Raw genomic sequence first — 26,517 nt, 5'->3', positions numbered from 1 at the left:
TTAGAATGTTTGTGTTTTCTTTCTGGGCCTGAGGTACTGGTTTCTGTTGCTTCTGGATTACTTGTCTTAACAATTGCATAAATTGAATTTAATACTCAAGACGACACAGTTCTTAATGAATAGTAAGGAGATTTCCAGCCATTTGGTTTTTGATTAGCAGAAATCTATGTCTTTTCCATGGAATTTGGGTTCTTGGAATCCGTTTGGTCATAATATAATGCTGCTTTCCTCTACGTTTTATACCAACCAAAGTCATCAGTAATGTTTTGGTCTCTATGACTTCTTCAAAATGTATTCACAGGAAATGCTTTTATTCATAACCAATTGGCAGGGAGGAAATACATCTTTGCTTGTTTCTATAAATGTGTTACCTTTTATTCACTATATTCTTCTGATTCACAATACAAGAATGAAAAATATCAACAAGTTAAATAAAAGAACACAGGGTTAAACCAAAAGATGAAAACAAATGGCATGAGATTCTTGCTTTTCTTGGCTTCGGGAGACGTTGCCCACTTGCTTTATCTTACGTCACGATTCCATAAACTGTTTCCAGGCACTGGAGAAAAAAAATGTGCTTGGTTTATTTTACACGTAAGAACATCTGGAAACAGTCAGGAGATAGCGCTCAGAGAACTCCTCCAGTGATCGCAGGGAATGGCCTGCAAGACTGCATGTTTTCTTTTCCCCGTCTATTCTCCACGCCTCATTATGTTTTTTTCTTAACTTTTTACCGTTCCTCTCTCATTTAACCCTTAGAGAGCTGCCCTGGATATTTTCCTCCTCCCATAATTTCCACTGAACAGAGTGAAAGCGAGCTTGGAATGTGTATGATGTGCTCTTTGTGAAGCCCCGGATGTAGTCAGGATGTGCTGTGAGAAAGAGGGTGGTAGCGAGGATCAGTTACTTGCGTTTTATTGTAATAATGGGGATCAGGTAATAAATCGCCGTTTGCGGAACAAAAAACTGGCATATTTAAATGGTGAATGAAAACAAGAGGATGTATATTCCCGAGGAAAACCATCAAGGTAAGAACTCTGAAACAGGGAAAGGGAAAGAGAGACAGAAAACGAAGAGCATCGCAAAATCTTACTTCCATGGACACAACCGGTTGGTGCTTGGGTTGTACAGCAACATTTAACAGGCAGTTTGGCAGAATAATATGTTTTATGCAGCGTCTTGCACGTTTTTCTCCCGAAGATTAACCTGCAGACATGCAGGGTGAAGCATTCGTTCGCAGCAGTGCTGTTGCACATGTATTTCACATGAAATTGACATATGATCAAGTTGTCCAGACGCCTTTAAAAATATGCGCTGTTATAGTTAAATACTATATTTATATGCGGCGAATGTTTAGAGATTGTATCGTGGAGGTAATACGAACAGTATTTAAATTTGCCTTCAATGTTTTTTTAAAATCGAGCTCCCGGATGAATCATTATTTCTTGAACTATGGACGGAGATTTTTTTTTCTTCAGTTTTTCTGTAATCATTCGCGCGCGAAGGAAATGGCTCCACCATCTGTAAAGTAATTACTTTAAGTTGCAGTTTTTCCTTTTAATCTTAAATCTCGTAACATTTTAAATTATGAATAATATATTCAGTGTTTGCCTAACCGTTTCACGCATAGGAAAAGTTATCTTGTGATGCAATATTCTCTACTGTTTTGATTCGAAATCCCTAACAGATTTCGCTTGATTGAAAATCGGATAATTATCAGGAATTGGCAGCAATTAATTGAAAAAAGATTACTGCAGGTTACATGATAATGTATATACATATCTAAAATTTGATATTTTTTTTCATTCCAGGCGCTGACTATGCTAGCAACCGGGCAGTACTTGCCCATGGCCTGCCCAATGCCAGGACGGACGGTCTGGCTTCAGAACACATCCCAAGTCCAGGGGCTGCCTTGTCTTGGCAAGCGGCCATCGACGCGGCCAGACAAGCCAAAGCCGCCGCGATGATGGGCAACAATATGGTCTCTACGGCCAACTCAACCCAAAGGAAAAGGCAACAGTATAACAAGCAGAAAAAACAAGCAAACGCCGCGACCACACGTCCACCACGGGCTCTCTTCTGCTTGACTCTCAAAAACCCTGTGAGGCGAGCATGTATCAATATAGTCGAATGGAAATATCCTTTAAGATAGGAAATAATGGGAGAACCTCGACCAGCTAAATATTATAAAATGTTTGCAGGCATGAAGGTCTGCACATACATGCGCACAGCCAGCTCGAAGTGCTGATATACATAGATGCCGAGCTCACATAAGCGCAAGCGATGGGTGAGGCTTTGGAACCTTTCAAGCACCCTGTATTTAGATGGCATTTTTTAACGCAGTAAGACATTCCAAGGAGGGTTGTAAAACAAAATCTTATAACTAGATATTAGGACAGGTGACGACGTCGTGGAGAAATTTGAAAACAGATAAGACTTTTAAAATTGAGACATTGACAACTGTGGGCCAATAGAGATTCGCAAGCCACAGGGCTAATAAACTTGGAGCGAGTTCGGATACCTGCAAGAATTTTGGGTGAGTTCACGCTTACAGAGAGTGCAAGGTTGGAGGCCAGTTAGCAGAGCATTGGAAAGTCTAGAGGGAGCAAAGATATGGATACGATTTTCAGCAGTAGGTGAGTTGAGATGGGGCTGGTGACTGGTGATACGAAGGTGGAAGTAAGTAGTCTTGATGGAGAAGATGAAGTTGCAAGCTCAGGTTAGGAGAAAATTGCACAAGGCTGATTTAGCCTTGAACAGTGGCCATGGAGAGCCATGGAGTTGGTAGTTGAATTAAATCTGTGATGGGACTGAAGACCCCTAACTCTCTAATGAAAATTGGAGGACGTTTCTGTTCATTCAGCACTGAATATTGAACCAGTCCATTGACAAATCAGAGGTAGTGGAGGAGGGAGGATGGTGAGTGGTGGTGAGTTAGAATTGGGTGTTCTCAGCATACATGTGGAATCTGACGTGTTTGGGATGTCATTGCTGAGGGGCAGGGTAGAGATGAGAAATAGGAGATGGCCCAGAAAAGACCCTTGTGGGATTCCAGAGATAAAGATGCTGGAAGAAGTAATTGCAGGAGTTTTTTTTCCTGATTATGGAACGAGGCAGAGCACATCCGCGTGCATACATGCTTACTTGGAGTGATCTGACAATGTGAAGTTGTCATGTGCGGGATAACTATCTTTTACATATTTTAACTTGTTTACCAGCTTACACTTCACAAGAATTATAATTTTCTTTCCAAAGATTGACGGACACATAGAATTTTCAACAACTACATACCCAACACACCCACTTTTTAGTTAGTTCTAAGACAAATCGCAGGTTTCTTTCTGACATGGAACATATTACAGCATTTTTCATTTATTTGGGACGTTCCAGGTGAATTCCAAATTATACTCGCTGCAAGATATATTTGATTTCAAACACAGAAGATGTAAATCTTTGCTTTCCGGTTGTAATTTATTTTTCTAAATACGATGGCTCCTTAACTCTCACTCTCAGGCCATTCGAAATAATTATTCTCCTAACTATTTTCGCTAATTGTGTTGCCTTAGCCGTCTACATACCTTTCCCAGAAGACGACTCGAATGCAACCAATTCCAATCTGGTAAGTTCAAAGTGCTCCCGTTGTTATTCAATTGGTTTAACTCTGTGGTATGTTGTGAAATCAGAAACTATGTGTTTTTTTGGAAATGTATGAGTTTATTGCACTGTCATTGGCTATGTTATTCATTCTTGAGGTGTACTGACAATTTGGGAGCGTTTTCTAAGCGAACATGAATGATTTTTGTTGGGCTTGATTAGTGATGTTGAGTTTGACTGACCCAGTAATGACCGCTTTGCGCGTTGGTAATGGTTTGACTTTTGGTTTGTTCTCAGTTGGCTGTTACGTTTACCTACGGCTGCGTTTAAAAGTACGCGTTATACCTATTATGAACATTTGTTTATGTAATATTGACAATCGTTTAGTACTGTCGCGCGTGTTTATATGCAGCCTTGTCTGAACCATTCGTGAATGATGTTGTATCGGCGATATTAACAAATTGCCTCCGACTGTAATCCGATCACCATAATCCAATTGATGATGAGCTTGTTAGTGGTCTGTAAAATGGCGGCCTGTTTAATCCTCTCGAATTGCTATCGGCTCTACTTTTAGGGAGAATGTTGGCGAGGTTGTGAAGCTAGATTTATTAAAGGTATACTGGACAAATACGGAAAATCCGAAAACGCTGCCATTGATTTGAAAATAAATTTAGGAAATTTGGAAGTAATCTTTTCATACTGAAACAATTGCAAGCAATGTTATAACAGGTACAATGGTGAATATTGTTTCCCGATTTCTTAAGTGACCATTATTTCTAAATCTTTTTAAAGAAGGCACAATTAGGGTGCTATATCTATAAACTAATGTCTTATATTAAGGGGCAATGTAATCTTAAAACATCTGCATGTCTTGGTATGTGTTTACAATATTCTATACTTAATATATTGAATAAAATATACACTGAGAGCTGTTTGCTGTTTTGCAACATAATTTTATACCTACCTTTTGATATCTCTTAAAATCTTCGGAAATAAACAAGATTGTGGCATTGTCAGTCAACCATCTGCAGGAAATCAAATAGCAGTGACATAACCGTTGGAACACCATTGGTTTCTGGCATTTGGTATCTTAGTGTACATCAACATAAGATACTGTGCAATCGCCAATTAATGAAAGGTAATTTTAATTTTGGACTTGAAGTCGCAGTTCACATGAACAAAAGATTTAGTGATTTACCCCCGCCCCCCGCCAATCTGGAATCATTGCTCTCCGCCTTAGCAACGGTTTCTGCATTCCAAATGTTGCTTTAGGGTTCGTATGTGTTACAAACCTGAAGGATTACATATATTTTCATGCATGTTTTAATAATCATAAATTTTAATTTGTATGGTAAACAACCACTTTGAGACAAATAATTGCGTTTATTAGAGTTGAGTAAAGCTACAGAGGGAATATTTCACTGGCGAGGAGATATTGCCCATTTCTAGTTGTCAGAAGACAGTGAATGTTATGAGGGCCTGCCACTACTAGTCAAATGAGTTGACCTCTCTCTGACCCCAGGCACACTGGAGGGTCAGGGACGAAAGTTGCGAGCATGAACGTTGTTGTATTTCTTTTGGTGAGTGAATCTTGGGAGTTTTTGAGTATTTAGCAGCACTGGAGAAGGAAATTCCAGGTTCGCTACCAAAAGGACAATTATTTATTTTGGACTGTGAAGTGGCTTTTGCCTTTGAAGTAATGCAGTATAAATTGGAATTGGCAGATTTCTGGTGAGAGGGATCCAGCCTTTTTGATAGCATGGAACTCCTTTGATTGAGCATCTCCGTGGAGGGGAAATGTGGGGTTTTCGGTAGAACAATGAAAATCTGAAGTTTAGCATAACAACTGGGAGTTGTACATGCAAATAATAGTTTCTCACGTGGATCCCTTGTGGTAAATGTTACTGTTCTTGCACGTGAGGTTATTGGGTACTTTGGGCTCACCCAAACTGCAGAAAATCAATGGTGTGTCTTTTTGCTCTTGTTTGGTGGTGTATATACGCTCTCCTGTGTCGCCTCTTGTACTCACCCAAATACTGCTTTTATCTAAACACAGACAATGCACCCAGTGCCTCGATTTACATTCCAGAAAATCGATAATTGGACCAACAGGTTCATGCTGGTGTTAATGCTATACATGAGCTTCCTCACACCTCTATCTAATTTAGTATCATATATTCCTTTTTCAAGTGTATATCTAGATTCCCCTCAAATGCATTTCTGTTATTTTGCCCAACTACTCTTGTTGGTAGCAAGTTCCACATTCTTTCCAATCCTATTGTTTCCCCGAATTTTCCACTGATTTTAATTGTGACAATTTTATATATATGACCCCTACCCTCACAAGTGGAAACATATTTCCTCTGCCTACCCTATATACACTTTAATAATATTAAGGACCTCCAAATCAGGCTATCTATGTGTTCCAGGGAAAAGCCTCAGACTGTTCGATATTAAAAAAATATATATTTTTATTCTCCTCCTCTTTCAGTTTCTTAAAAATTTACACCCACCAACAAACAATAAACGGTAATGAATACAATGTCAATCCCCTTATCAACAACTATCCCATCCTCCCACCAACCCCCAAACAACAACCCACATGTCAACATAAACATCAAATAATAAAAATGAATCAACAATCACCCATAGTCACCATCAACATACACAGTTCCCCCCCTCAACGTTCAACGTCATTTAATTCTTGAAAGTGCATAATGAATAACAGCAATGAATTGTAGAACCCCTCCATCCTTCCATTCAGTTCATTCTTAACCAGCATGTCTCCCCGCCATGCCAGGGCACAGGATGGAGTGGTTGACCTCCACCCCAACAGGATTCGCCTTCGGGCAATCAATGAGGCGAAGGCTACAACATCTGCCTCCGCACCCGTTTCCAACCCTGGCTGATCCCTGAATATGGCCTCCCGAGGACCCGGGTCAAGTCTCACGTGCACCACTTTAGAGATTACCCTAAAAATCTCCTTCCAGTAATCCTACAGCTTTGGACAGGACCAAAACATATGAATGTGGTTTGCTCCCCTCCCCCCCACTGTGATGTCATTGTGTGGGTGGAGCTGGGCTGTGATTCTGTCTTTTACTTTTGTTTTGAGCTGGAAGCTGCTTTGTGGCTCTGAGTTTTCTTTGGTTTCGTTTTCAGCTGGGAGCTGCATTCAAACCAAGAGGGTGTATTTTGATTTCTCTCTCTGCATGCTAAAGAATGTCTCTAAACCACGTGATAACTTCACAGTAATACCTGTTTCTGTAAGGAGTTCAAACCTACTGTTTTGTAGGAAAAGAGTGTTTGGCTTTTGGATGTTGTTAGGAAAGTTATTAAAGGTTACCTATAGAGTACTGTATCTTTGGGAGGGTATTTGTGTTGGTAGTTGATAAGATGTTTACTGTGTGTTTATTAAATGTTAACTGGTTTCATAGAATGAACATTGTTTTGTTTAAAAATACTTAAGATCTCTATTGCATAACATCTGGAAAGTGGGCCTTTGTGCTCCTCATAACCAAAATCTATTAAAAGTTGTAGGTCAGGTGAACTCCATATAATTTGGTGTTCTCTAAACTCTGGCCCATAATAACCACCTTCAGCTATATCAGCCCCAACCTCATGCACAAGGTGGAGGCATTCACTCTCTGGAGGACCTCACAGCAGAACCCCTCCTCCATACCCTCTTCCAACTCTTCCTCCCACTTTGCTTTGAACCCTTCCACCGATGCCTTTTCCTCTTCCAAAATAGCCCTGTAAACCCCTGACACTACCCCCTGCTCCAGTCCCCCTGTCGTCAGCACTTCCTCCAGCAATGTGGAGGCCGACTCCACCGAGTAGCTCTGTATCTCCTTCTTGGCAAAGTCTTGTACCTGCATGTTTCTATACATATTCCCCTTCTCCAGCCCATACTTCGCTCCCAGCTCCGTCAATCCTGCAAACCGACCCTCAAGAAACAAATCTTTTCATGTCCTTCTCCTCCCATCTCTGAAAATGTCCATCCAACTTCCTGGCTCAAATCTGTGATCCCCCTGAATCGGCATTACTCTTGACCCTGCCCCAAACCCGAAATGTGAGTGAAACTGCCTCCAAATTCTCAACAATGCTCTCAGTACCGGACTCCCTGAGTATTTCCCTGGGGCCATCGTGAGTGGCGCTGTTGCTAGCGCCTTCAATCTCGACCCCGACACAAACTCCTCCATTCTGATCTACTGGGAATCCACCCCTCTGACCCAGCTCTGCACCTTCTCCACGATCGCCGCCCAGTAATAATACATCAGGTTCGGAAGACCCAACCCCCCCCTGACTGCCTTCCCCTCTGTAGCAGCACCTTTCTAACTCTAGCCATCTTCCCTCCCAATATGAACGAGATAATCATTCCTTCAATCGCTCTAAAAAAAGCCTTTGGCAGGAAGATCGGCAGGCATTGGAAAATAAACAGTGGCTTATACAGTAGCTTTACCCAGTCCACAAGTCATAGAACATAGAACATAGAACAGTACAGCACAGAACAGGCCGTTCAGCCCTCGATGTTGTGCCGAGCCATGATCACCCTACTCAAACCCACGTATCCACCCTATACCCGTAACCCAACAACCCCCCACCCCTTAACCTTACTTTTTAGGACACTATGGGCAATTTAGCATAGCCAATCCACCTAACCCGCACATCTTTGGACTGTGGGAGGAAACCGGAGCACCCGGAGGAAACCCACGCACACACGGGGAGGATGTGCAGACTCCGCACAGTCGTGGTCCAATGCCAAACTGCTCCAGAACTGCCATCAAGTGCCCACATTCTACCCGATCAAACGTTTTCTCAGCGTCTAATGCCACAACCACCTCTGCTTCCTTCCCCTCCGCCGGTGCCATAACCACGTTCAATACCCTCCTAATAATAATCTTTATTGTCACAAGTAGGCTTACATTAACACTGCAATGAAGTTACTGTGAAAACCCCCTAGTCGTCACATTCCAGCATCTATTCGGGTACACAGAAGGAGAATTCAGAATGTCCAAATTACCTAATAGCATGTCTATCGGGACTTATGGCTGGAAAGTGGAGCTGAGTTCACAAAAGATCAGCCATGATCTCATTGAATGGCGGAGCAGGCTCGAGGGGCCAGATGGCCTACTCCTGGTTCTTATGTTCTTATGTTCTTATGTTCTAAATCGGAGCACCCGGACGAAACCCACGCAAACACGGGGAGAACGTGCAGACTCCACATAGACAGTGACCCAAACCGGGAATCAAACCTGGGACCCTGGCGCCGTGAAGCCAGTGCTAACCACTCTGCTACTGTGCTGCCCAATGTTCAAAAAGAGCTGCCTCCCTCTCATAAACCCCGGCTGATCTTCACCTATCACCTTCGGGAGGCACTTCTACAGCCTACCTGCCAGTACATTCGCCAATACCTTTGCGTCCACGTTTAAAAGTGATATGGGCCGAGACAACCCACACTCCGTCTATTGACAGCTTAATTAATGGTTTAAACAAAGCTAGATGTTTCTTGTTATGACAGCTGCTGGCTACTTCAAAGCAGCTAAGTGGTTTCATTTCCCCATTTCTGTCTGCAGAAAGCACTTAGCATTGTTGAAGTGGTGAACAACTGTCAGTCATAACAGCTGTCAGGCTTAGCAGTTGAGAGTGAGAAGGCCACTTCAGAGTTTAAACAGGTAAGACCAGGATAAAGATCTTAAACAGAAAGATACCTGAGATCACCATGCCAAGAGTGACCTTCAGATGGCCCAGGTCTGGAAGGGGCAGTCCAGACACAGGATCCCACATCCCGGTGGAGGGTCCACCCTCCCGGTGGAGGGTCCCCTTTCCTACAGCCCCAGCCCACCCAACCCCCAGGACCCGAGGGGAACATTCCCTCTGCAACTTTGCAGTGGCAAAGGGATTCATGAGCAATGGACTGATACTACTTGACCCCACCCTCGGGGTCCAGCATGTCATGTTAGGGAGTCATCATTGGCAATGCCAGCGGGTGGGGACTGAAGGGGGGGCTGGGAGGATGTGGCTGAAGGGGTAGGGGAAACTGAGTGAGGTCTGAGGGACAGGTGCCGAGGAGGTCCGGGGAGGGGATTGACCTCTTATTCCTTTGGTGAGGGGAAGGAAGCCCCTCATTTTTAAAAAATATGTTTATTCGCCTTTTCACATTTTCTTCCAAATTTACACCCATCACCAATAAACAATAAGCAGTAACAAATACAATGTCAATCCCCATATCAATAACAACAATCCCATTCTCCCACCAAACCGCCAAACAGCAGCCTGCATGTTAACATAAATAACAAAAAGGAATCAGGAATCAATTAACCATTAAGTCACCATTAACACATATAGTCCCCCTCCCCCCAACCACCCCAATGTAATCCAATTCTTGAAAGTGCATGATGTATAACGCCCATGAATTGTAGTACCCCTCTCTCCTTCCCCTCAACTCAAACTTAACCTTTTTAGGAGTTAAGAATTCCAGCAGGTCCACCCGCCACGCCAGAGCACAGGGTGGAGAGGTTGATCTCCATCCCAACAGGATCTGCCTTCGGGCGATCAACGAGGTAAAGGCTACAACATCTGCCTCTGCACCCGTTTCAAACACTGGCTGGTCCAACACCCCGAATATGGTCTCCCAAGGGTCCAGGTCCAGTTTCATGTGCACCACTTTAGGGATTACCTTAAAAACCTCCTTCCAGTAATCCTCCAGCTTTGGACAGGGCCAATACATATGAACGTGGGGTTTGAGGCCCCCCGCGCCCCCACAACGTTCTCACACATCTTCTACCCCCTCAAAGAGCCAGCTCATTCTCGCCCTTGTGAGGTGTGCTCTATATACCACCTTCAGTTGTATCTGCTCCAAACTCGCGCATGGGATGGAGGCGTTCATTCTCCGGAGCACCTCACACCAGAACCCTTCCTCCATACCCTCGTCCAACTCTTCGTCCCATTTTGCGTTGATCCCTTCTTGGGTGCAATTTCCAGCTTGGGTCACTGTCTTTGCGGAATCTACATGTTCTCCCCGTGTCTGTGTGTGTTTCCTCCGGGTGCTCCGGTTTCCTCCGACGAAGTCCCGAAATACGTGCTTGTTAGGTGAATTGGATATTCTGAATTCTCCCTCAGTGTACCCGAACAGGTGCCAGAGTGTGGCGACCACGGAATTTTAACAGTCCTTCATTGCAGTGTTTATGTAAGCCTGCTTGTGACACTAATAAAGATTATTATTAAAAAATGGCAGGCCGACCCAGTAACTGCAGGGAATCTGTTGTGTCACGCATAATGCATATTTTTACTTAGTCAAGCTTGAGAATGCCACACTGGTGACACTTTTAGTGCCAGCGGGACACAGACCCAATTCTCCAGAGACAGGAGCACTTGGACTCCGGATGGTGAATCCCGGCCATAATATCTCAATTCTGGTATCCTCCTTGTAAAAGTTTTGATTTCTTAAAAGTCATTCAATTTACTATATCTGAAGTTAGTTCTGGTGTTTTCATTAAATTGCTTGTGAAAACAATTGAACACAAACGCAAACCACTGGAAGTTAAAGCAAAACATTGAGCAAACACTGATGCATGCCAGGAAATTGGGTATACTGTGCATGAGAATGTATGATTAAAATTAAGGTGACATCAGAGCTGAAATAAAAGACTAGGCTTTTGGGAGAAAATGAAAACTCTGAAAGAGAATTTTAAAAATACAAGGATAATTCAGTATGTAATTCTACTCAGGTTATTGTGAAATTTTGTTTTTAATCTATTTTATTTAAATACTTATTTTGGTCATGAGAAATTTCAGTCCTTGACAGGGAAGTACGGTGTATAAAAATAAATTCAAGAAGCATTTGAAGTTGTTTCTCGGTACGAGTAGCAAATTTTTTTTATCATTGTGCTATTTACCCCAATTATAATAGCAACTTTGTATCACACAACACAATACCTTTTAATGTGAAAATGTCTATCAGAGCCACTTCTAGGAGTAACATGTACTGCAAATACCTATTCAATTTCAATGTATTGCCCCATATACTGAAATTAATGTACAATAAAGATGAATTTGAATCTCTATTGAAACATCTCACATATTCCACTGACTAGCTTTATTTTGCCATGATCCTTCTGTAAATTCTCTCCTCAAACTCATTTCCCAATTTCTACCTTTTTCTGATCACATCACACACTTGGTCTTGTACCAACTCCATTCTGTGTTTGTGTTCCCTCTCCCAAACCATTATGCAAGCACTCTCACTCTGCCTGTCTTCCCCCACACAAACTCTCACTTTATCTTCCACCCCTTCTCTCTCTTGTACTTGCTTTTTTTGAAGTATGGTTTAGAAGGTTGACTGTGATATTGGAAAGGATAAATGTGACAGCGAGAAAATGCACACACTGAATGTGCTGTTTTTAACCAAAGTAAATCTGGTGGCATTGGCCATGGTGAGTCAGAGTCAATCGATAAGGACCATGTTATCTTATGTTGTCCATGACATATTAATCTGCTGTTATGGAAAATTTGGGTGAGGTTGAATTTCCGTTGCTCATTAGGCTGTATATCACAACTTGATTTTACTTCTCTTATTTAATTATGATTAGTAAGGTAATTTAAAGTTATATACATTATGGTTTCTATATAAAATAACTGTTTTGAAGTGACACAAATTTTAAGCGTTCTTGAAGTCAGGACAGCAGATTTGCTCGAAATGTACTATAATTTCTAGCTAAAATTGGACCTTTATTAGTGGATTTCCTGTGGAATTTCTTGGAGAGTGTGTTGTTTTATCCCTTGCAACTTATTATCAAGGTCTCTGATTTATAGTGAGTGTGAAATTGCATTTCTAAACACAATAAAGTAAGAATGCTAGTAACTTATTTTAATTTTACCACTATGTTTACTTATGTCAGAATTGCAAATTAATGACCTTGATAATATGTTTAATTATCTTGTTAATTTGAAATCTGTACAAAGAGATGTGATAAAAATGTTCCATTATCCAGCTTCTGCATAAGGTAACAGAAGTAGGTAATGGGAAGCTTAATATGGTTGATGATGTTGGGAGAGTGAGCCTGAGATTTGAGACCACCACGCAGGGGATAGTGGGTCTGGGTGAAATGGGGAAGAGACGATTGTGCCCCATTGTTCTTAATTGCTTATATCTTCTCTGCCGGCGGGATTCTCCATTCTGCCGGTAGTGTACCTCCGCTCGTGGGTTTCCTGGTGGCTACAATAGGAAATCTCATTGGCCAACAGTGGCTCGCTGCTGAAAAGCACTCGTCTAGGGAGGCGGAGAATTCACCCCAGCAGTTCTGTACCTCCCCTATTGAATCCCGATATCATTTTGATCATCCTCAACATAGAACATTACAGCGCAGTACAGGCCCTCCGGCCCTCGATGTTGCGCCGACCTGTGAAACCACTCTGAAGACCATCCACACTATTCCCTTATCACCTCCTGCACTAAAGGAAATACTAGCTAACTTTTGGCAAGCTGTTCTCAAAATGTTAATCCTTTGTACTCCAGTATCATTCTGGTGAATATCTGCAATAATCCCTGCAATGCCAATGTACCCATCTTAAAGTGTGAAAGTGTGGTGCCAAAACCAAATGCAGTACTTAACATGGGGCCTAACCAAGACATTGCACTACTGAAGTATAATTTTTTCCTCGTTGTGTCACAGCCCCCTTGATATAAGGTAATTTCATTAGACCTTTTGATTACTTTCATGTAAGTACTTACAGCCTTTATTGTTGGGACAGTGAGTTTTTCTGAAATCTTTTTGCTTATCTAATTTAATCACTGCAGTCCCCCACTACCTTGATGCTGGTTTGCCTTCTTCAGGTCAGTTTTAGAACTTTCCATTCCTTCCTTTGTTCAAGCAGGAGTTATTAACAGACACATTCCATTGCTGTTAAATGTCAAACTATTGAAGTTTACGAAAAAACTTTTCCAATGTTCCCTCACAAACAAAAATTAGACACTAAAAACATCATATTAGTTTACTCCTAAGAGCTATTTTAGGAATGTGGGAAAAAAGTTAGCGGTTTTTCCTTTTATAAACACCCGCACAAAATGGGTATACTCAACTTGTGCACCAGTTTCGATGCACAGAACAATTTTACTTCATTCGTAAATGCAGCTCCTTTGACAATTATAGAAGAGCCAAAATTATTGCACAGCCAATAAAGTACTCTTTGAAGTGTGGTAACTGTTATATTTGAGGGAAATTTATAATACTGTATTGTGCAGTAGGTAACTTAAAAGTTTAGAGACTATTGTGCACATTTCAAAGTTTTAAAAGTTAGTTGTTTTGGGTTTTCTTTTCCTGATCTGAAGACAGGGATTTACAACCAGCTTCTGATCTGTAAACAGCAGTTGAATATTGACCAGCATGTCTATTTTTAATGAAAATAGAATTTAAGGCCTTGAGTGGGACAGACTTAATAACTTTTCTCCAAATTAGCAACATAGTAATATACTATGTGATACATGGTGCATTGCTAGTGTCATAAATTAGCATATTTTCCAAATTGCTGTGAGCCAGATTATGGGCATTCCACTGGTGCATCAATTATTTAAAAAAAGTTAACAACTAGATCTCTATCTTTTTCAAGAACGTTTGAAATGATGTCTCAAATCTTTGACAACATCAAACTTTCCCAGATCAGCTTTGGCATGGTAAATGGCCAAAGTAATGCTTTTCATCAAACTCTTCAATGTACCTTGTTCCAGCCAGGGGGTGGTGAAATTGGCATTGATGATACATTCAGAGTAAAAAGAGTGACATTAGTAGCGTTATAGCTGATTCACTCCTATTTTGATAGAGACTAACGGTTTGACAGGTGTCGGCCTGATGTAACTGATAGACTTTTAGTAATATGCAGACCAAAGTCCTAAACTGTACATAATAACTTAATGAGAACTCGATGCACAACATATGTTGCAAGCATCAGTCAGTTCCACAGTCAACAGAGCTGAGAGTCTCAGCAAGGATTTTGTTTGAGGCCAGGAGGAGCAGAAATGACCATGACTCCCCACACAAAACTTGGGCTACTGGACAGGATAGTCAGATATTGGTCAACTTGAATCTAGCGAACTGCATCAAGATGTCTGTTTGGAGCCTCACAGATTGTTAATTTGATGTGATTTAAGCTAGCCGTTGAAGATCACAGTCTCCAATTTGACACTATGATGGGATTGCTCACTGTCAGCACCCTAACATTCAAAATTGAACTTGGAGAGATGGACAGTCCATATTCATTATCAAATGTTTGAGGGACAGAATCAGTCTGAATTATTAGTCTTGGCCTTTGGATTACTGGGAAAATAGCATAACTATTACACTGGCACATATCATTGGAACGTTTTGTCAATTCACAATTAACTCTGGCTTAATTGGACTCTTCAATGCTCTCGTTAGGCTTCTGCAGTTGCTTTCTGACAATCCACAGTTACACAATCTGGCAACATGGTGGTGCTGTGAAACAGGTTTTGAACTTCCAGTATACCAGCCATGTTGCCTATCTCTGAGATAATTAACAGCATAACTAGTTTTTAAAAAATTTTTTTGTTAACTTTCCCACAACCCTCCCAAACTTTCCTTAGGTCTCCAGATCTCCCATTTTACCTACTTTATGAGCACAGCTTTCAATAATTGCAGCTAATATGATTTTCACTACTGGCAAAACTCTTCTCCTTAGGTTTCCTATTTTCAGCTTTTTAGCTTCTTTGGGCCCACAATTTCAGGCTTCAATTTCAAATTTTTTTCTGAAAATTCCATTATTGGCCCCTGAATTCCTGATTTTTAAGTCTGTTACCAGTTTACAATTGTTGAACCTCCTGTAAACAGTGCAACGAGAGCTGGATATTTACTATATCAATAAACAGAGAGAGAATGTGTACAGCAAAATCAACCTAATTAAGAGCATTAGCCAAACTGAGAATCTTCCAAGACTGCATCTCGGTGCACTCCTACAGTAGTGAGACCTGGACAATATGCTTGGCAGGAGAAAAAGCTGAAAAGTGTTCAACATTTGCTGTATCAGGCATGTTCTTGGCATCTCTTGGCAAGACAAGTCACCAACTCAGAAGTCCTGGAACGTACTAATTCAATCAGCATTAACTCATCACTAAGAATAATGGTATATACCCAAAGACTGTGTTGAACTGGCCACTGGGTCACAATCATCTTGACGTCCAAGGCTCTGCTACAAGGACAGCTGCAAGTTAGATATGAGGATGACGGCCATTGACACAGGCAACTGGGAGGAGGTCGCTAACAGTTGTGACCTCTGAAGGCTGATTATTTGATTACATTGAAACCGATGAGCAGAAACAGCAAGGGCAGCTGGCCGAGAGGAGGGCCCCAAAAGAGGCCAGTGCATTTTATGCCTTCTCAGTCCACTGTCTTTCTCTGCAGCAAATACGACAGGGACTGGTATACCAGAGTGGGTCTCCTGAGTCACACGAGCAATGCTTAACACAGAGTTGACCACCATGGCACAAACCATAGTCTCACGAGATGGAAGGCAGCCAATGAGATCAATCATACTATCACATTCCATGTGTCAAACTTCAAAGACTCATGGGTGGGATTCTCTGACCCCGGGCCGGATCGGAAAATCACCGGGCTGGGTGCGATTCACGGTCACCAGAGAATTGGCGCTGGTGCGGTCGGTGCGGTGCCGGTCGGGCGCCACTGTATGTGCCCCCCCTGGCAATTCTCCGCACGGGTTGGGCCGAGTGGCCGAGTCCCACCGGCGCCGTTCACATGTGGTCTTACCCGGCGGAACCTCGGTGTCCATGCTGTGGGGGGCAGCCTGGTGGGGGGAGGTGGGTCCGACCCCTGGGGGGGCCTCCACCACGGCCTGACCCAAGATCGAGTCCTACCGATCGGCGGGCTGGCTTCTCCTGGTGGGGCCTCTTTTACTCTGCGCCGGGCCCCTGTAGTTCTACGCCATGTTGCGTCGGGGCCGGCGTGGAGAAGGAAACTAACCGCATGTGCGAATTCGTGACTGCCGCAGCGTGCATGCGCAGACCCGCGTCGCCCGTTTGACGTCGGTATCGGCAGCTGGAGCTGTGTGAGTCGCTCCAGTGCCGTGCTGGTCCCCTGTAGGACTCAGGATCACTGCTCATGGGGCCTGTTGACGCCGTTGTAAAGCGCGATGGCGTTTACAACAGCGTCAACACTTAGCCTCAGGATCAGAGAATCCCGCCCCACGTTTTTTAAAGAACTAAAACAATCTGGAAAATAAAAGAAAGCCGTCATTTAATCTGAGTCTGAAATTTACAAGCATGTTCCAATCTAACCTCGTCTATTTCAACAGCCATTCTTAGACTTTGCAGCATATCAACTGATTTGCCATGGGATATTAACTTGAGATATATTTGTTTCTTTTTTAAGGTTATGTGTGACACTATCTGTCTCTCTTTTGCACACACTTCCTTTAATCCTTACAACATCAATTCAGTCATTCAAAATGTTTTTAAAAATTGCAGAAACCAAAATTCAGAGAGTGATGCACACTTGTAGAGGAGAGAAAGAAAAAATGGTTACAGCACAGAAGGAGGCTATTTGGCTTATTGAGTCTATGCCTGCTCTCTGCAAGAGCAATTTAGTTCACCTAAATCCTCTGCTTTTTCCTGTAGCCCTCGCAAGTCTTTTTTCTTTTAAGGTGATTATCCAGTTCATTTTGAAAGTCACAATTGAGCCTCACTCGTGGAACATCACGGCCGGGTTCTCCCCCCCTGCGTTGGGTTTGAGAATTGCCGAGGGGGGGGGGCATGAAAAGCGTGCCACGCTGCCCTGACGCCAGCTCGCCGATTCTCCGGCGCCGATTTTCGGGCACCCATAGGATCGCCACCGCGCCGGTCGGGTGCCGTTGAAAGCGGCCCCCCCTGGCGATTCTCCGGGTCTTAAACGGGCCGAGTGCCCGCTGAGTTCAGCCGAGTTCTGCCGGCGTTGGTTACGCATGGTCCCACATAGAACATAGAACGATACAGCGCAGTACAGGCCCTTCGGCCCTCGATGTTGCACCGACATGGAAAAAATCTAAAGGCCATCTAACCTACACTATGCCCTTATCATCCATATGCTTATCCAATAAATTTTTAAATGCCCTCAATGTTGGCGTGTTCACTACTGTTGCAGGTAGGGCATTCCACGGCCTCACCACTCTTTGCGTAAAAAAACCCACCTCTGACCTCTGTCCTATATCTATTACCCCTCAATTTAAGGCTATGTCCCCTCGTGCTAGCCACCTCCATCCGCGGGAGAAGGCTCTCGCTGTCCACCCTATCTAACCCTCTGATCATTTTGTATGCCTCTATTAAGTCACCTCTTAACCTTCTTCTCTCTAACGAAAACAACCTCAAGTCCATCAGCCTTTCCTCATAAGATTTTCCCTCCATACCAGGCAACATCCTGGTAAATCTCCCCTGCATCCGTTCCAAAGCTTCCACGTCCTTCCTATAATGAGGCGACCAGAACTGTACGCAATACTCCAAATGCGGCCGTACTAGAGTTTTGTACAACTGCAACATGACCTCATGGCTCCGGAACTCAATCCCTCTACCAATAAAGGCCAACACACCATAGGCCTTCTTCACAACCCTATCAACCTGGGTGGCAACTTTCAGGGATCTATACATGGACACCGAGATCCCTCTGCTCATCCACACTACCAAGAATTTTACCATTAGCCAAATATTCCGCATTTCTGTTATTCTTTCCAAAGTGAATCACCTCACACTTCTCCACATTAAACTCCATTTGCCACCTCTCAGCCCAGCTCTGCAGCTTATCTATGTCCCTCTGTAACCTGCAACATCCTTCCGCACTGTCTACAACTCCACCGACTTTAGTGTCGTCTGCAAATTTACTCACCCATCCTTCTGCGCCCTCCTCTAGGTCATTTATAAAATGACAAACAGCAACGGCCCCAGAACAGATCCTTGTGGTACGCCACTCGTAACTGAACTCCATTCTGAACATTTCCCATCAACTACCACTCTGTCTTCTTTCAACTAGCCAATTTCTGATCCACATCTCTAAATCACCCTCAATCCCCAGCCTTCGTATTTTCTGCAATAGACGACCAATAAACACCCGGCAGGACCTCGGAGTTCTGTCTGCAGGGGCCATCCTGTTTGGGGGGGTGGATGGATCTGACCCCGGGGGTACCTCCACGGTGGCTTGGCCCAGAATCGGGGCCTACCGATCGGCGGGCAGGCTAGTTCTGTGGGGGCCTTTGTTCCTCCGCGCCGGGCCCCTGTAAGGCTCCGCCATATTACCCGGGGGCCGGCGTGGTGACTGGAACCCACGCGCAAGTGCGAACTCGCACCGGCCGTGGTGTGCATGTGTGAACCTGCGCCGGCCGTGGCGCGCACGCGTGGACTCGTGCCAACCAGGCGTCGGAGCTGCGGACACCACTCCGGCGCCATACTAGCCACCTAGGAAGGGGTGGATACCTGCCACTTGAGGCCCGTTGACACCGGAGTCGCTCGAGCCGCTTTTCACACCGGCGTCAGAACTTGGCCTCACCTTTCCAGTTCCTAGTTTCTCTCTTCCTCCCAAACAGGATCAAATCCTCCAACCCCCAGTCTATCTCTCTCTCTCTCTCTCTCCATTTCCAAGGTATGGGTTACTCAGATAATCCAATGAAGTAGAATTTCTTGGTGTGAAGTGTCAATTCTGTCACCCCAGGACATTCTATCCCATTATATTATTCCAAAACACTTGGAACTTTTCAGGACAGTTAGAAAACATTTTAGTCCGTTTACCTAGCCCCAAGATTTATGACATAACTGTTGGTTAGACTTTTTGGAACACGAGGGCAGGGTGTCATTGTCTGCTTATATGCTCTGCATGCGTGGCCTCTGACCTGGAAGTGCGGGGGGCCATATCTGCAGCTAGAGCTGTGAGCTCCACAACAGCTGCCTGTTGGTCCCCTGCAAATGGTGAATTTGTGGCCTTTTGATGCCAGTTTTCCTGGCATAAAAGACCACAGTTTTCACGACGGCGTGGGGCATAGTCCCAAAAACAGAGAATCCAGCCGCAGATTTTTACTATCATAAATCACCTCATTTAACCTACAAATCTATAGCTCCGGTAATTCAGTTTATCTGCTGGGTCTTTCTCATTTCCAATTTAATTTCCAGCAGAGGATCTGTGTTTGAATGGAGGATTGGTTGAAGATTCTACTGAAGATTGTAGTCCAATTCTCTAATCCATTGTTCCTGTAAGGATAGGACCACGGGAGTGCTGAATTTACCTTGTGAAGTACTTTTATTGAATGCATTGGCCAAGATTCACAGCTACTTGGACTGATTTCCCACAAAGATAGTTTGCTTTTTCCAGTGTTAATTTCATTATGGTGCTACCTATATAAGGCCTTTGGCATCCAATATCTCAGAAAACGTCTCATAGAATTTCGCCGGATAGCCTTCAGGACCCGGGGCCTTGCCCGACTGCATGCTCTCCAGCCCCTCAATTATTTCCTCAATCTCAACTGGGGCTCCCAGCTCTTTCACCAGATCCTCATCTACCCTTGGAAACCTCAACTGATCCAAGAACTGCCTCATCCCCTCCACCCCAACCAGCCGGGGATTCCAACTCATATAATTTACTATAAAAGTCCTTAAACACCTCATTCACATCCACTGAGTCCAGGACAGTATTCCCACCTCTACTCTTTACTTTCCCTATCTCCCTGGCTTCCTCCCTTTTCCTAAGCTGGTGCGCTAACATTCTGCATGCCTTTTCCTCGTACTCATAAATTGCCCCCTTGCCTTCCTCAACTGTTCCACCGCATTCCCTGTAGTCAACAGCCCAAACTTCGCCTGTAACCTCCGCCTTTCCTCTGTGGGCCCGTATCGAGATTAATTCCCCTCTGACGACTGCCTTCAAAGCTTCCCAAACCGTCGCTGCAGAGACCTCCCCCGTATCATTTGTTTCCAGGTAATTCTGGATGGACTTGTTAACTCGCCCACAGATCGCTTCATTCGCTAGCAACCCCACATCCAGTCTCCACAGCGGGCATTGCCCTTTCTCTTCACGAACCCATAGATCCACCCAATGTGGGGCATGATCCAACACTGTGATTGCCGAGTGCTCAGTATCCACCACTCCCGGTATTAGCGCCCTGCTCAGAACAAAAAAGTTGATGTGAGAGTGTACCTTGTGGCCATGTGAGAAAAAAGAAAACTCCTTCGCCCTTGGCCTTGCAAACCTCCATGAGTCTACCCCCCCGCTGCCGCCGACGAGCCATCACTTTTTTTAGGCCAGTCTCTAACTCGCGCCCTCTGCCTCCTTGAGCCCTTCCTCAAGCATTTGCCATTCCCCACCTCCTATTTTCCCCCTAGTAACAGTTTCTCCCCTGTCAGCAAAGCAGCTGCCCCCTCCCTTACCCCCTAGAAATAGCACTAGAAACCCACCCCCAAGTCAAGCTCCGGCTTAACACCTGCTCGCCCCCCCACTGTGCTTCCTTGAGTCAGCTGACCCACACTGACTTGATAGAGCCCACCCATGGCACTAAGCAGCCTATCTCCCCATTGTTCTTTCCCCCCTCCCCCCACTTGGACAAACAGTGAAGAAACAGCCACTTTAGGAAAAAAACACCCCCAAACAGAACCAGCCCCAAAGGCCATCCCCCCTCTAACTAGCTCCCTGCAAGACAAAGTTAACTTTCGCCATCCAAGCAGCCCCTTTTTACACATAACACTACTTATACTTATACAGCCCAGCACAACAAATCACCACCACAGCACTTTCCAAGGCTTCAGTGTCTTTTAGTTTGTACTTCGTCTGGTGTTTCGAAGTAGAAGTCCCGTTCCTCATGTGTGACCCACAGACAGGCTGGGTGCATCATCCCAAACTTCACCCCCTTCTTAAAGAGGGCCGTTTTTGCCCAATTAAACCCAGCTCGCCTCTTGGCCAAGTCCGTGCCCAGTTCCTGATAAATGCGAAGCTCACAATTCTCCCACTTGCTGCTCCGTTCCTTCTTGGCCCACCGCAGAACGTGTTCCTTGTCCAGGAATCGCTGAAAGCATACCACCATCGCCCTCCATGGCTCGTTTGCTCGGGGCTTCTTCGTAAGGGCTCTGTGCACTCTATCCACTTCCAGGGGCCAAGGGAACGCCTCAGCCCCCATCAACTTCTCCAACATATCCGTCACATAAGCCCTCATATCCGATCCCTCACTGCCTTCAGGGAGGCTGACAATTCTAAGATTCTGCCTCCTGGACCTGTTCTCCAGGTCCTACAGCTTCTCCTGTATTCGTCTCTGGCGGTCGTTTATCATCTTCACCTTGGTCTCCAGCACGTTTACGTACTCCTCGTGCCCGGACACCTTATTCTCCACCTCCTGGACCGCTCTTCCGTGGGTCTCTTGATTCTGCACAACTTGATCAATCTTAATCGGGTCCAAACTTAATCAGGTCCAGCATGTCCTTCTTCAGCCTGGCGAAGCAATCTTCGAAAAACTTCACCAGCTGCTCCGTTGACCACTGTACCGTCTCCCTGTACCGGCCCTTGCTCTCCGCCATGCTGTCCCGTGTTACCAGCTCTGCTCGCGTCTTCCTTATAGGACTTTGTGGGCCATCTTTGACCTTTCATTAGGTCTGGAAGTGACTGCATAAAAGTTCCATCATGTGATAACTATAGTGGAAATAAAGTTAGATTACCAGAGTGAAGAAAATGATTACAATAATTTAATGGCAAGTAATAAGTAAAATGTTTTGAGGTTGCGCAGATGGAAATTTATACTGGCCATAGATTTTCCTTTCAACCGACAAAGTATAAATGGTCTGAAATAATTTTACACCATTGTGAACATCATAGGGATTGTAATATGCAACAAGCTTGTGGTTGGGGTAATAGAAGATTTCTAAAAACAGACATTTCCAGAATAAAGTGACCTGTAAAATAACAGTATCAGGTCAAATAACCAGAAGGGATGACTACAGTAATGACATATTTTATATTTCACTTTTTTAACATAGAAAGAGTACCTTGGAACTTCAAAAGTGCAGTATCAGAGCAAAGAACGAGGAAAGTTGCAAATGATTGATGAAGACATAGTCATAAACATGGATTTTAAGGCAAGTGCAGAGGGATGCATCAAAATGGAGGGATTTGAGAGTGAGTTAGAATGTTTGGACAGGACTGAGACTCCAGCACCAATATTAGGTTGGATAGAGGAAGGAAGGGAGAGGAATACATAGTAAATCAGAATGAAAGAGCAATGAGTATTAGCAGGGATAGTAAAGACATAAGGAAGTTGCAGACACAGCAAAGTAAAGCTGTAGAGGAACCTATAGACAGAAATTTGAGGTCGATGCACTGAGGGGCAGGGAGCCAACGGAGGTGAATAAGGTGTTATAAATGCTAAAGGTGTTATAGCAGGACAAAGGTGTTATAGCAGGTGTGGTAGTCACCACTGATGTATTATACTGTATATATGGGTTTTACAGTAAGGCCCCTGGACTACAGGTATGGGGGTAGATCACTGCCTGCTGGCTCTGCCCAGTAGGCGGAGTATAAATGTGTGTGACCTCCATACAGCAGCCATTTTGTCAGCTGCTGCAGGAGGCCACACATCTCTGTGTAATAAAGCCTCGATTACATTCTACTCTCGTCTCATCGTAATTGATAGTGCATCAGCAGGGCAATTAGAAAATTGCAGTTATCATGGTTTTCTGAAAGGGAAATCATGCTTAACCAATTTAATGGAGTTCTATTGAGTGCCACAAGGATCGATGTAGTGGCCTCAACTTTTTCAATTCATAGAAATTACTTGGATAAAGGGCATAAAGCTTATCGTTACAAAACTTGCCATTGACACAAAGGTAGGTAGGAAAGTAAACTGTGAAGAGAACATATAAGGAAGGTTCAAAGGGACAGGGGTTGGTTACGTGAGTGGGCAAAGATCTGACAAATGAAGTATAAATTTGGAAAATGTGAAATTTTGGCCGGAAGAATAAAAAAGAAACATAGAATTTACAGTGCAGAAGGAGGCCATTCGGCCCATCGAGTCTGCACTGGCTCTTGGAAAGAGTACCCCACCCAAGCCCAGACCTCCACCATCCCCATAAACCAGCAACCCCATCCAATCTAAGGGCAATTTAGCGTGGCCAATCCACCTAACCTGCACATCTTTGGACTGTGGGAGGAAACCTGAGCACCCAGAGGAAACTCATGCAGACACGAGGACAACGTGGAGACTCCACACAGACAGTGACCAAGCCAGGAATCGAACCTGGGATCCTGGCTCTGTGAAGCAACTGTGCGAACCACTGTGCTACCATGCTGCCCTAAGCATGTTACCTAAATGATGATAGATTGCAGAGCTGTGAGATTCAGAGGGATATGGGTGTCCCAGTGCCTGAATTACAAAGGCTAGTATGCAGGTACAGCAAGTAATTAGGAAAGTGAATAGAATGTTATGGTTTTTCGTGAGGGGAATTGATTACAAAAGTCAGGAGGTTATGCTTCAGTTGTACAAGGCACTGCTGGGACCACATCTGGAATACTTTGTACAATATTGGTTTCCTGATTTGAGGAAAAAATGTAAGCTTTAGAAGCAGTTCAGAGAACGTTTATTGGATTGATACCTGGAATGAGTGTGTTGTCCTATGAGGAAAGGTTTGATAGGTTAAGCTTGTATTCACTGGAGTTTTGAAGAGTATGAGGCGACTCGATGGAACCCTTTAGAATCCTGAGTGGTCTTGACAGGGTAAATTGTTGGGGCGTGATTACCCATCACTGTTTTCAGAGTCTGAACTACATTAGCAGTGGAAGAATTGAGTTATGAACATGTGACATCCCTACCGGTCAGTTGGATCCCGATGAAGATTTGGATTTTCTAAGAGTTCTTGGATGAAATTTACATGAACGATGATCTGGTAAATGGCTATGAGACATGGTCAGACTTTGATAGATTTTGGAAAATGGATGATTATGGAATGGAGGAATATATCATGGATTTCAAGATTATCTAAAAGAAAAACAATTCAATTTAGAGATGTCTAGTCTAGTGCCAGTGTTTAAATTGCTGGATTGTGTAAAGGTGTGGCATATCACAGGTTCCTGTTTCTAACTAATGAAGATTGATACCAAGTCGGGCACTTACAAGGCCACTGAATCATATCTGAAGAGTGGGGTACACTCACTCATTGAGCCGAGAGAACAGATTCAAAAACGTTTTGTGATTCAACTGTTATGCAAAGCAAACCTATATACATTCTCAAAAGATGGTGACAATCTGATAACTGATGTGTTTAAACTGTCTTTATTTTCTTATGATTAACACATTAAGAGTCTCAGAGGGGAATAGAATCAATAAATCTTTATTTATTGGCTTTTGTGCTCTCATTGTTGTCTTGCTTATGTTCTGTTGCCTGCCATTTCCAAACAGTGTCCAGATATTTAATAAACTTTTGACTTATGGCTAACGTTCTGTAATCTCTCCTTTTGTACCAATAGCACCAGATTAATTTAAATTGTTAATTTCAACTGTCCATTTCAATTGTTCTATTAAGATGAAGTCTGAGCACATATGGATGTAAGAAGCCTTACAACACCTGGTTAAAGTCCAACAGGTTTGTTTCAAATCACTAGCTTTCGGAGCACTGCTCATTCCTCAGGTCTGAGGACTGTTGGACTTTAACCTGGTGTTGTAAGACTTCTTACTGTGCTCACCCCAGTCCAACACAATGCATCTCCACATCATGAGCACATATGGATGTTGCTGCACTGCCTCAGCCAAAATTGTGATCAACAATGGTCTAGCAAATGACATCCATGCACATAGCGACTGCTGAAACTTTAACAACTCCATATTGTGCATCTTTAAAAATGAGCAGCATTAACTCTCCACATTTCTTAAGCCAATTCACCACATGGGGCGAGTGGTAAACTGAATCACGCCCAAGGGGTCTTTCTTATGAAGAGAGATTGAGCAGTTTGTACCTATTCTCTCTACAATTTAGAAAAATTAGAGGAGATCTAATTGAGGTATGTAAGATGATAAAAGGTATTGACAAAATAGATGTGAAGCGGATGTTTCCTCTTGTGGGAAAATCTAGAATGAGTGGTCATAGTTTTAGGATAAGGGGGTAGCAGATTTAAAACAGAGGTGAGGAGAAATTACTTCTCTCAAAGTATTGTGAATCTGGAATTCACAATTCAGAGTGTGGTGGATGCAGGGACATTGAGTAAATTTAAAGAGAAGATAGACAGATTTTTAATTAGTAATGGGTTGAAGGGTTATGGAGAATGGGCAGGAAAGTAGAGTTGAGGCCGAGATTAGATCAGCCATGATCGTATTGAGTGGTGGAGCAGGCTCGAGGAGCTGAATTGTCTAATCCTGCTCCTCGTTCTTATGTTCTTATTTCCAATTTTAATGATAAAACAAGAGGAACATGTGAAGAAAGCAAGCAGGCCTGTTTTTTAATACAAAATTCAGAAGATATTGGCAGCTGAGAAGATTGACCGGAAGCTAACAAATGCAATTGATCTGGATCCATGTGAGTTCATGTGTTTTGTGATAGAAAAAAATACAAGGATTGCATTAGAATCACCACAGAAACTAATCACTTTTAAAAAAGAAATGAATTCCCACAACTCAAACAGAAAGAAAACCAATCGACAAGATTTCAGTTTTTAAACCTTTTACTGAAATAAAATAACATTTTAAAAATTCATTTATGGGATGTGGGCATTGTTGGGTAGGCCAAACATTATTACCCATCCCGAATTGCCCTTGAGAAGGTGATGGTGAGTTGCCTTCTTGAACTGCTGCAGTCCCTATGGTGTAGGGACACCCACAGTGCAATAAGGGAGGGAGTTCAGGATTTTGACCTAGCAATAGTGAAGAATTGCTTTCTTCACATGTTCCTCTTATTTTATCAGTAAAATTGGAAATAAGAAGAGC

The 26,517-nt window shown here is 43.5% G+C and overlaps 1 protein-coding gene and 1 long non-coding RNA gene across 5 annotated transcripts in view; one reads left to right on the top strand and one right to left on the bottom strand.

The window, feature by feature from the left end:
* Positions 1-377: 377 nt before the first annotated feature.
* Positions 378-13,474, bottom strand: LOC119954874. Its single transcript, XR_005458322.1, has 3 exons — positions 13,325-13,474; positions 4,559-4,619; positions 378-559 (listed from the first exon to the last, which is right to left on the bottom strand). It is a non-coding gene; the product is annotated as an uncharacterized LOC119954874 (long non-coding RNA).
* Positions 643-26,517, top strand: part of cacna1c (calcium channel, voltage-dependent, L type, alpha 1C subunit) — a 1,225,933-nt gene continuing 1,200,058 nt past the window's right edge. For all 4 annotated transcript variants that reach the window (XM_038780480.1, XM_038780479.1, XM_038780478.1 and 1 more), the window contains exons 1-3: positions 643-1,028; positions 1,812-2,136; positions 3,514-3,619. In XM_038780480.1, the coding sequence (XP_038636408.1) occupies positions 980-1,028; positions 1,812-2,136; positions 3,514-3,619 (480 nt within the window). In that variant the 5' untranslated portion in view covers positions 643-979. The remainder of the gene's footprint in view (positions 1,029-1,811; positions 2,137-3,513; positions 3,620-26,517) is intronic.

The sequence above is a fragment of the Scyliorhinus canicula genome, chromosome 20, assembly GCF_902713615.1.
Source record: "Scyliorhinus canicula chromosome 20, sScyCan1.1, whole genome shotgun sequence".
NCBI classification, from domain to species: domain Eukaryota; kingdom Metazoa; phylum Chordata; class Chondrichthyes; order Carcharhiniformes; family Scyliorhinidae; genus Scyliorhinus; species Scyliorhinus canicula.
The sequence above is the reverse complement of the archived record's forward strand: the minus strand, read 5'-3'. Positions and strand labels throughout refer to the sequence as shown.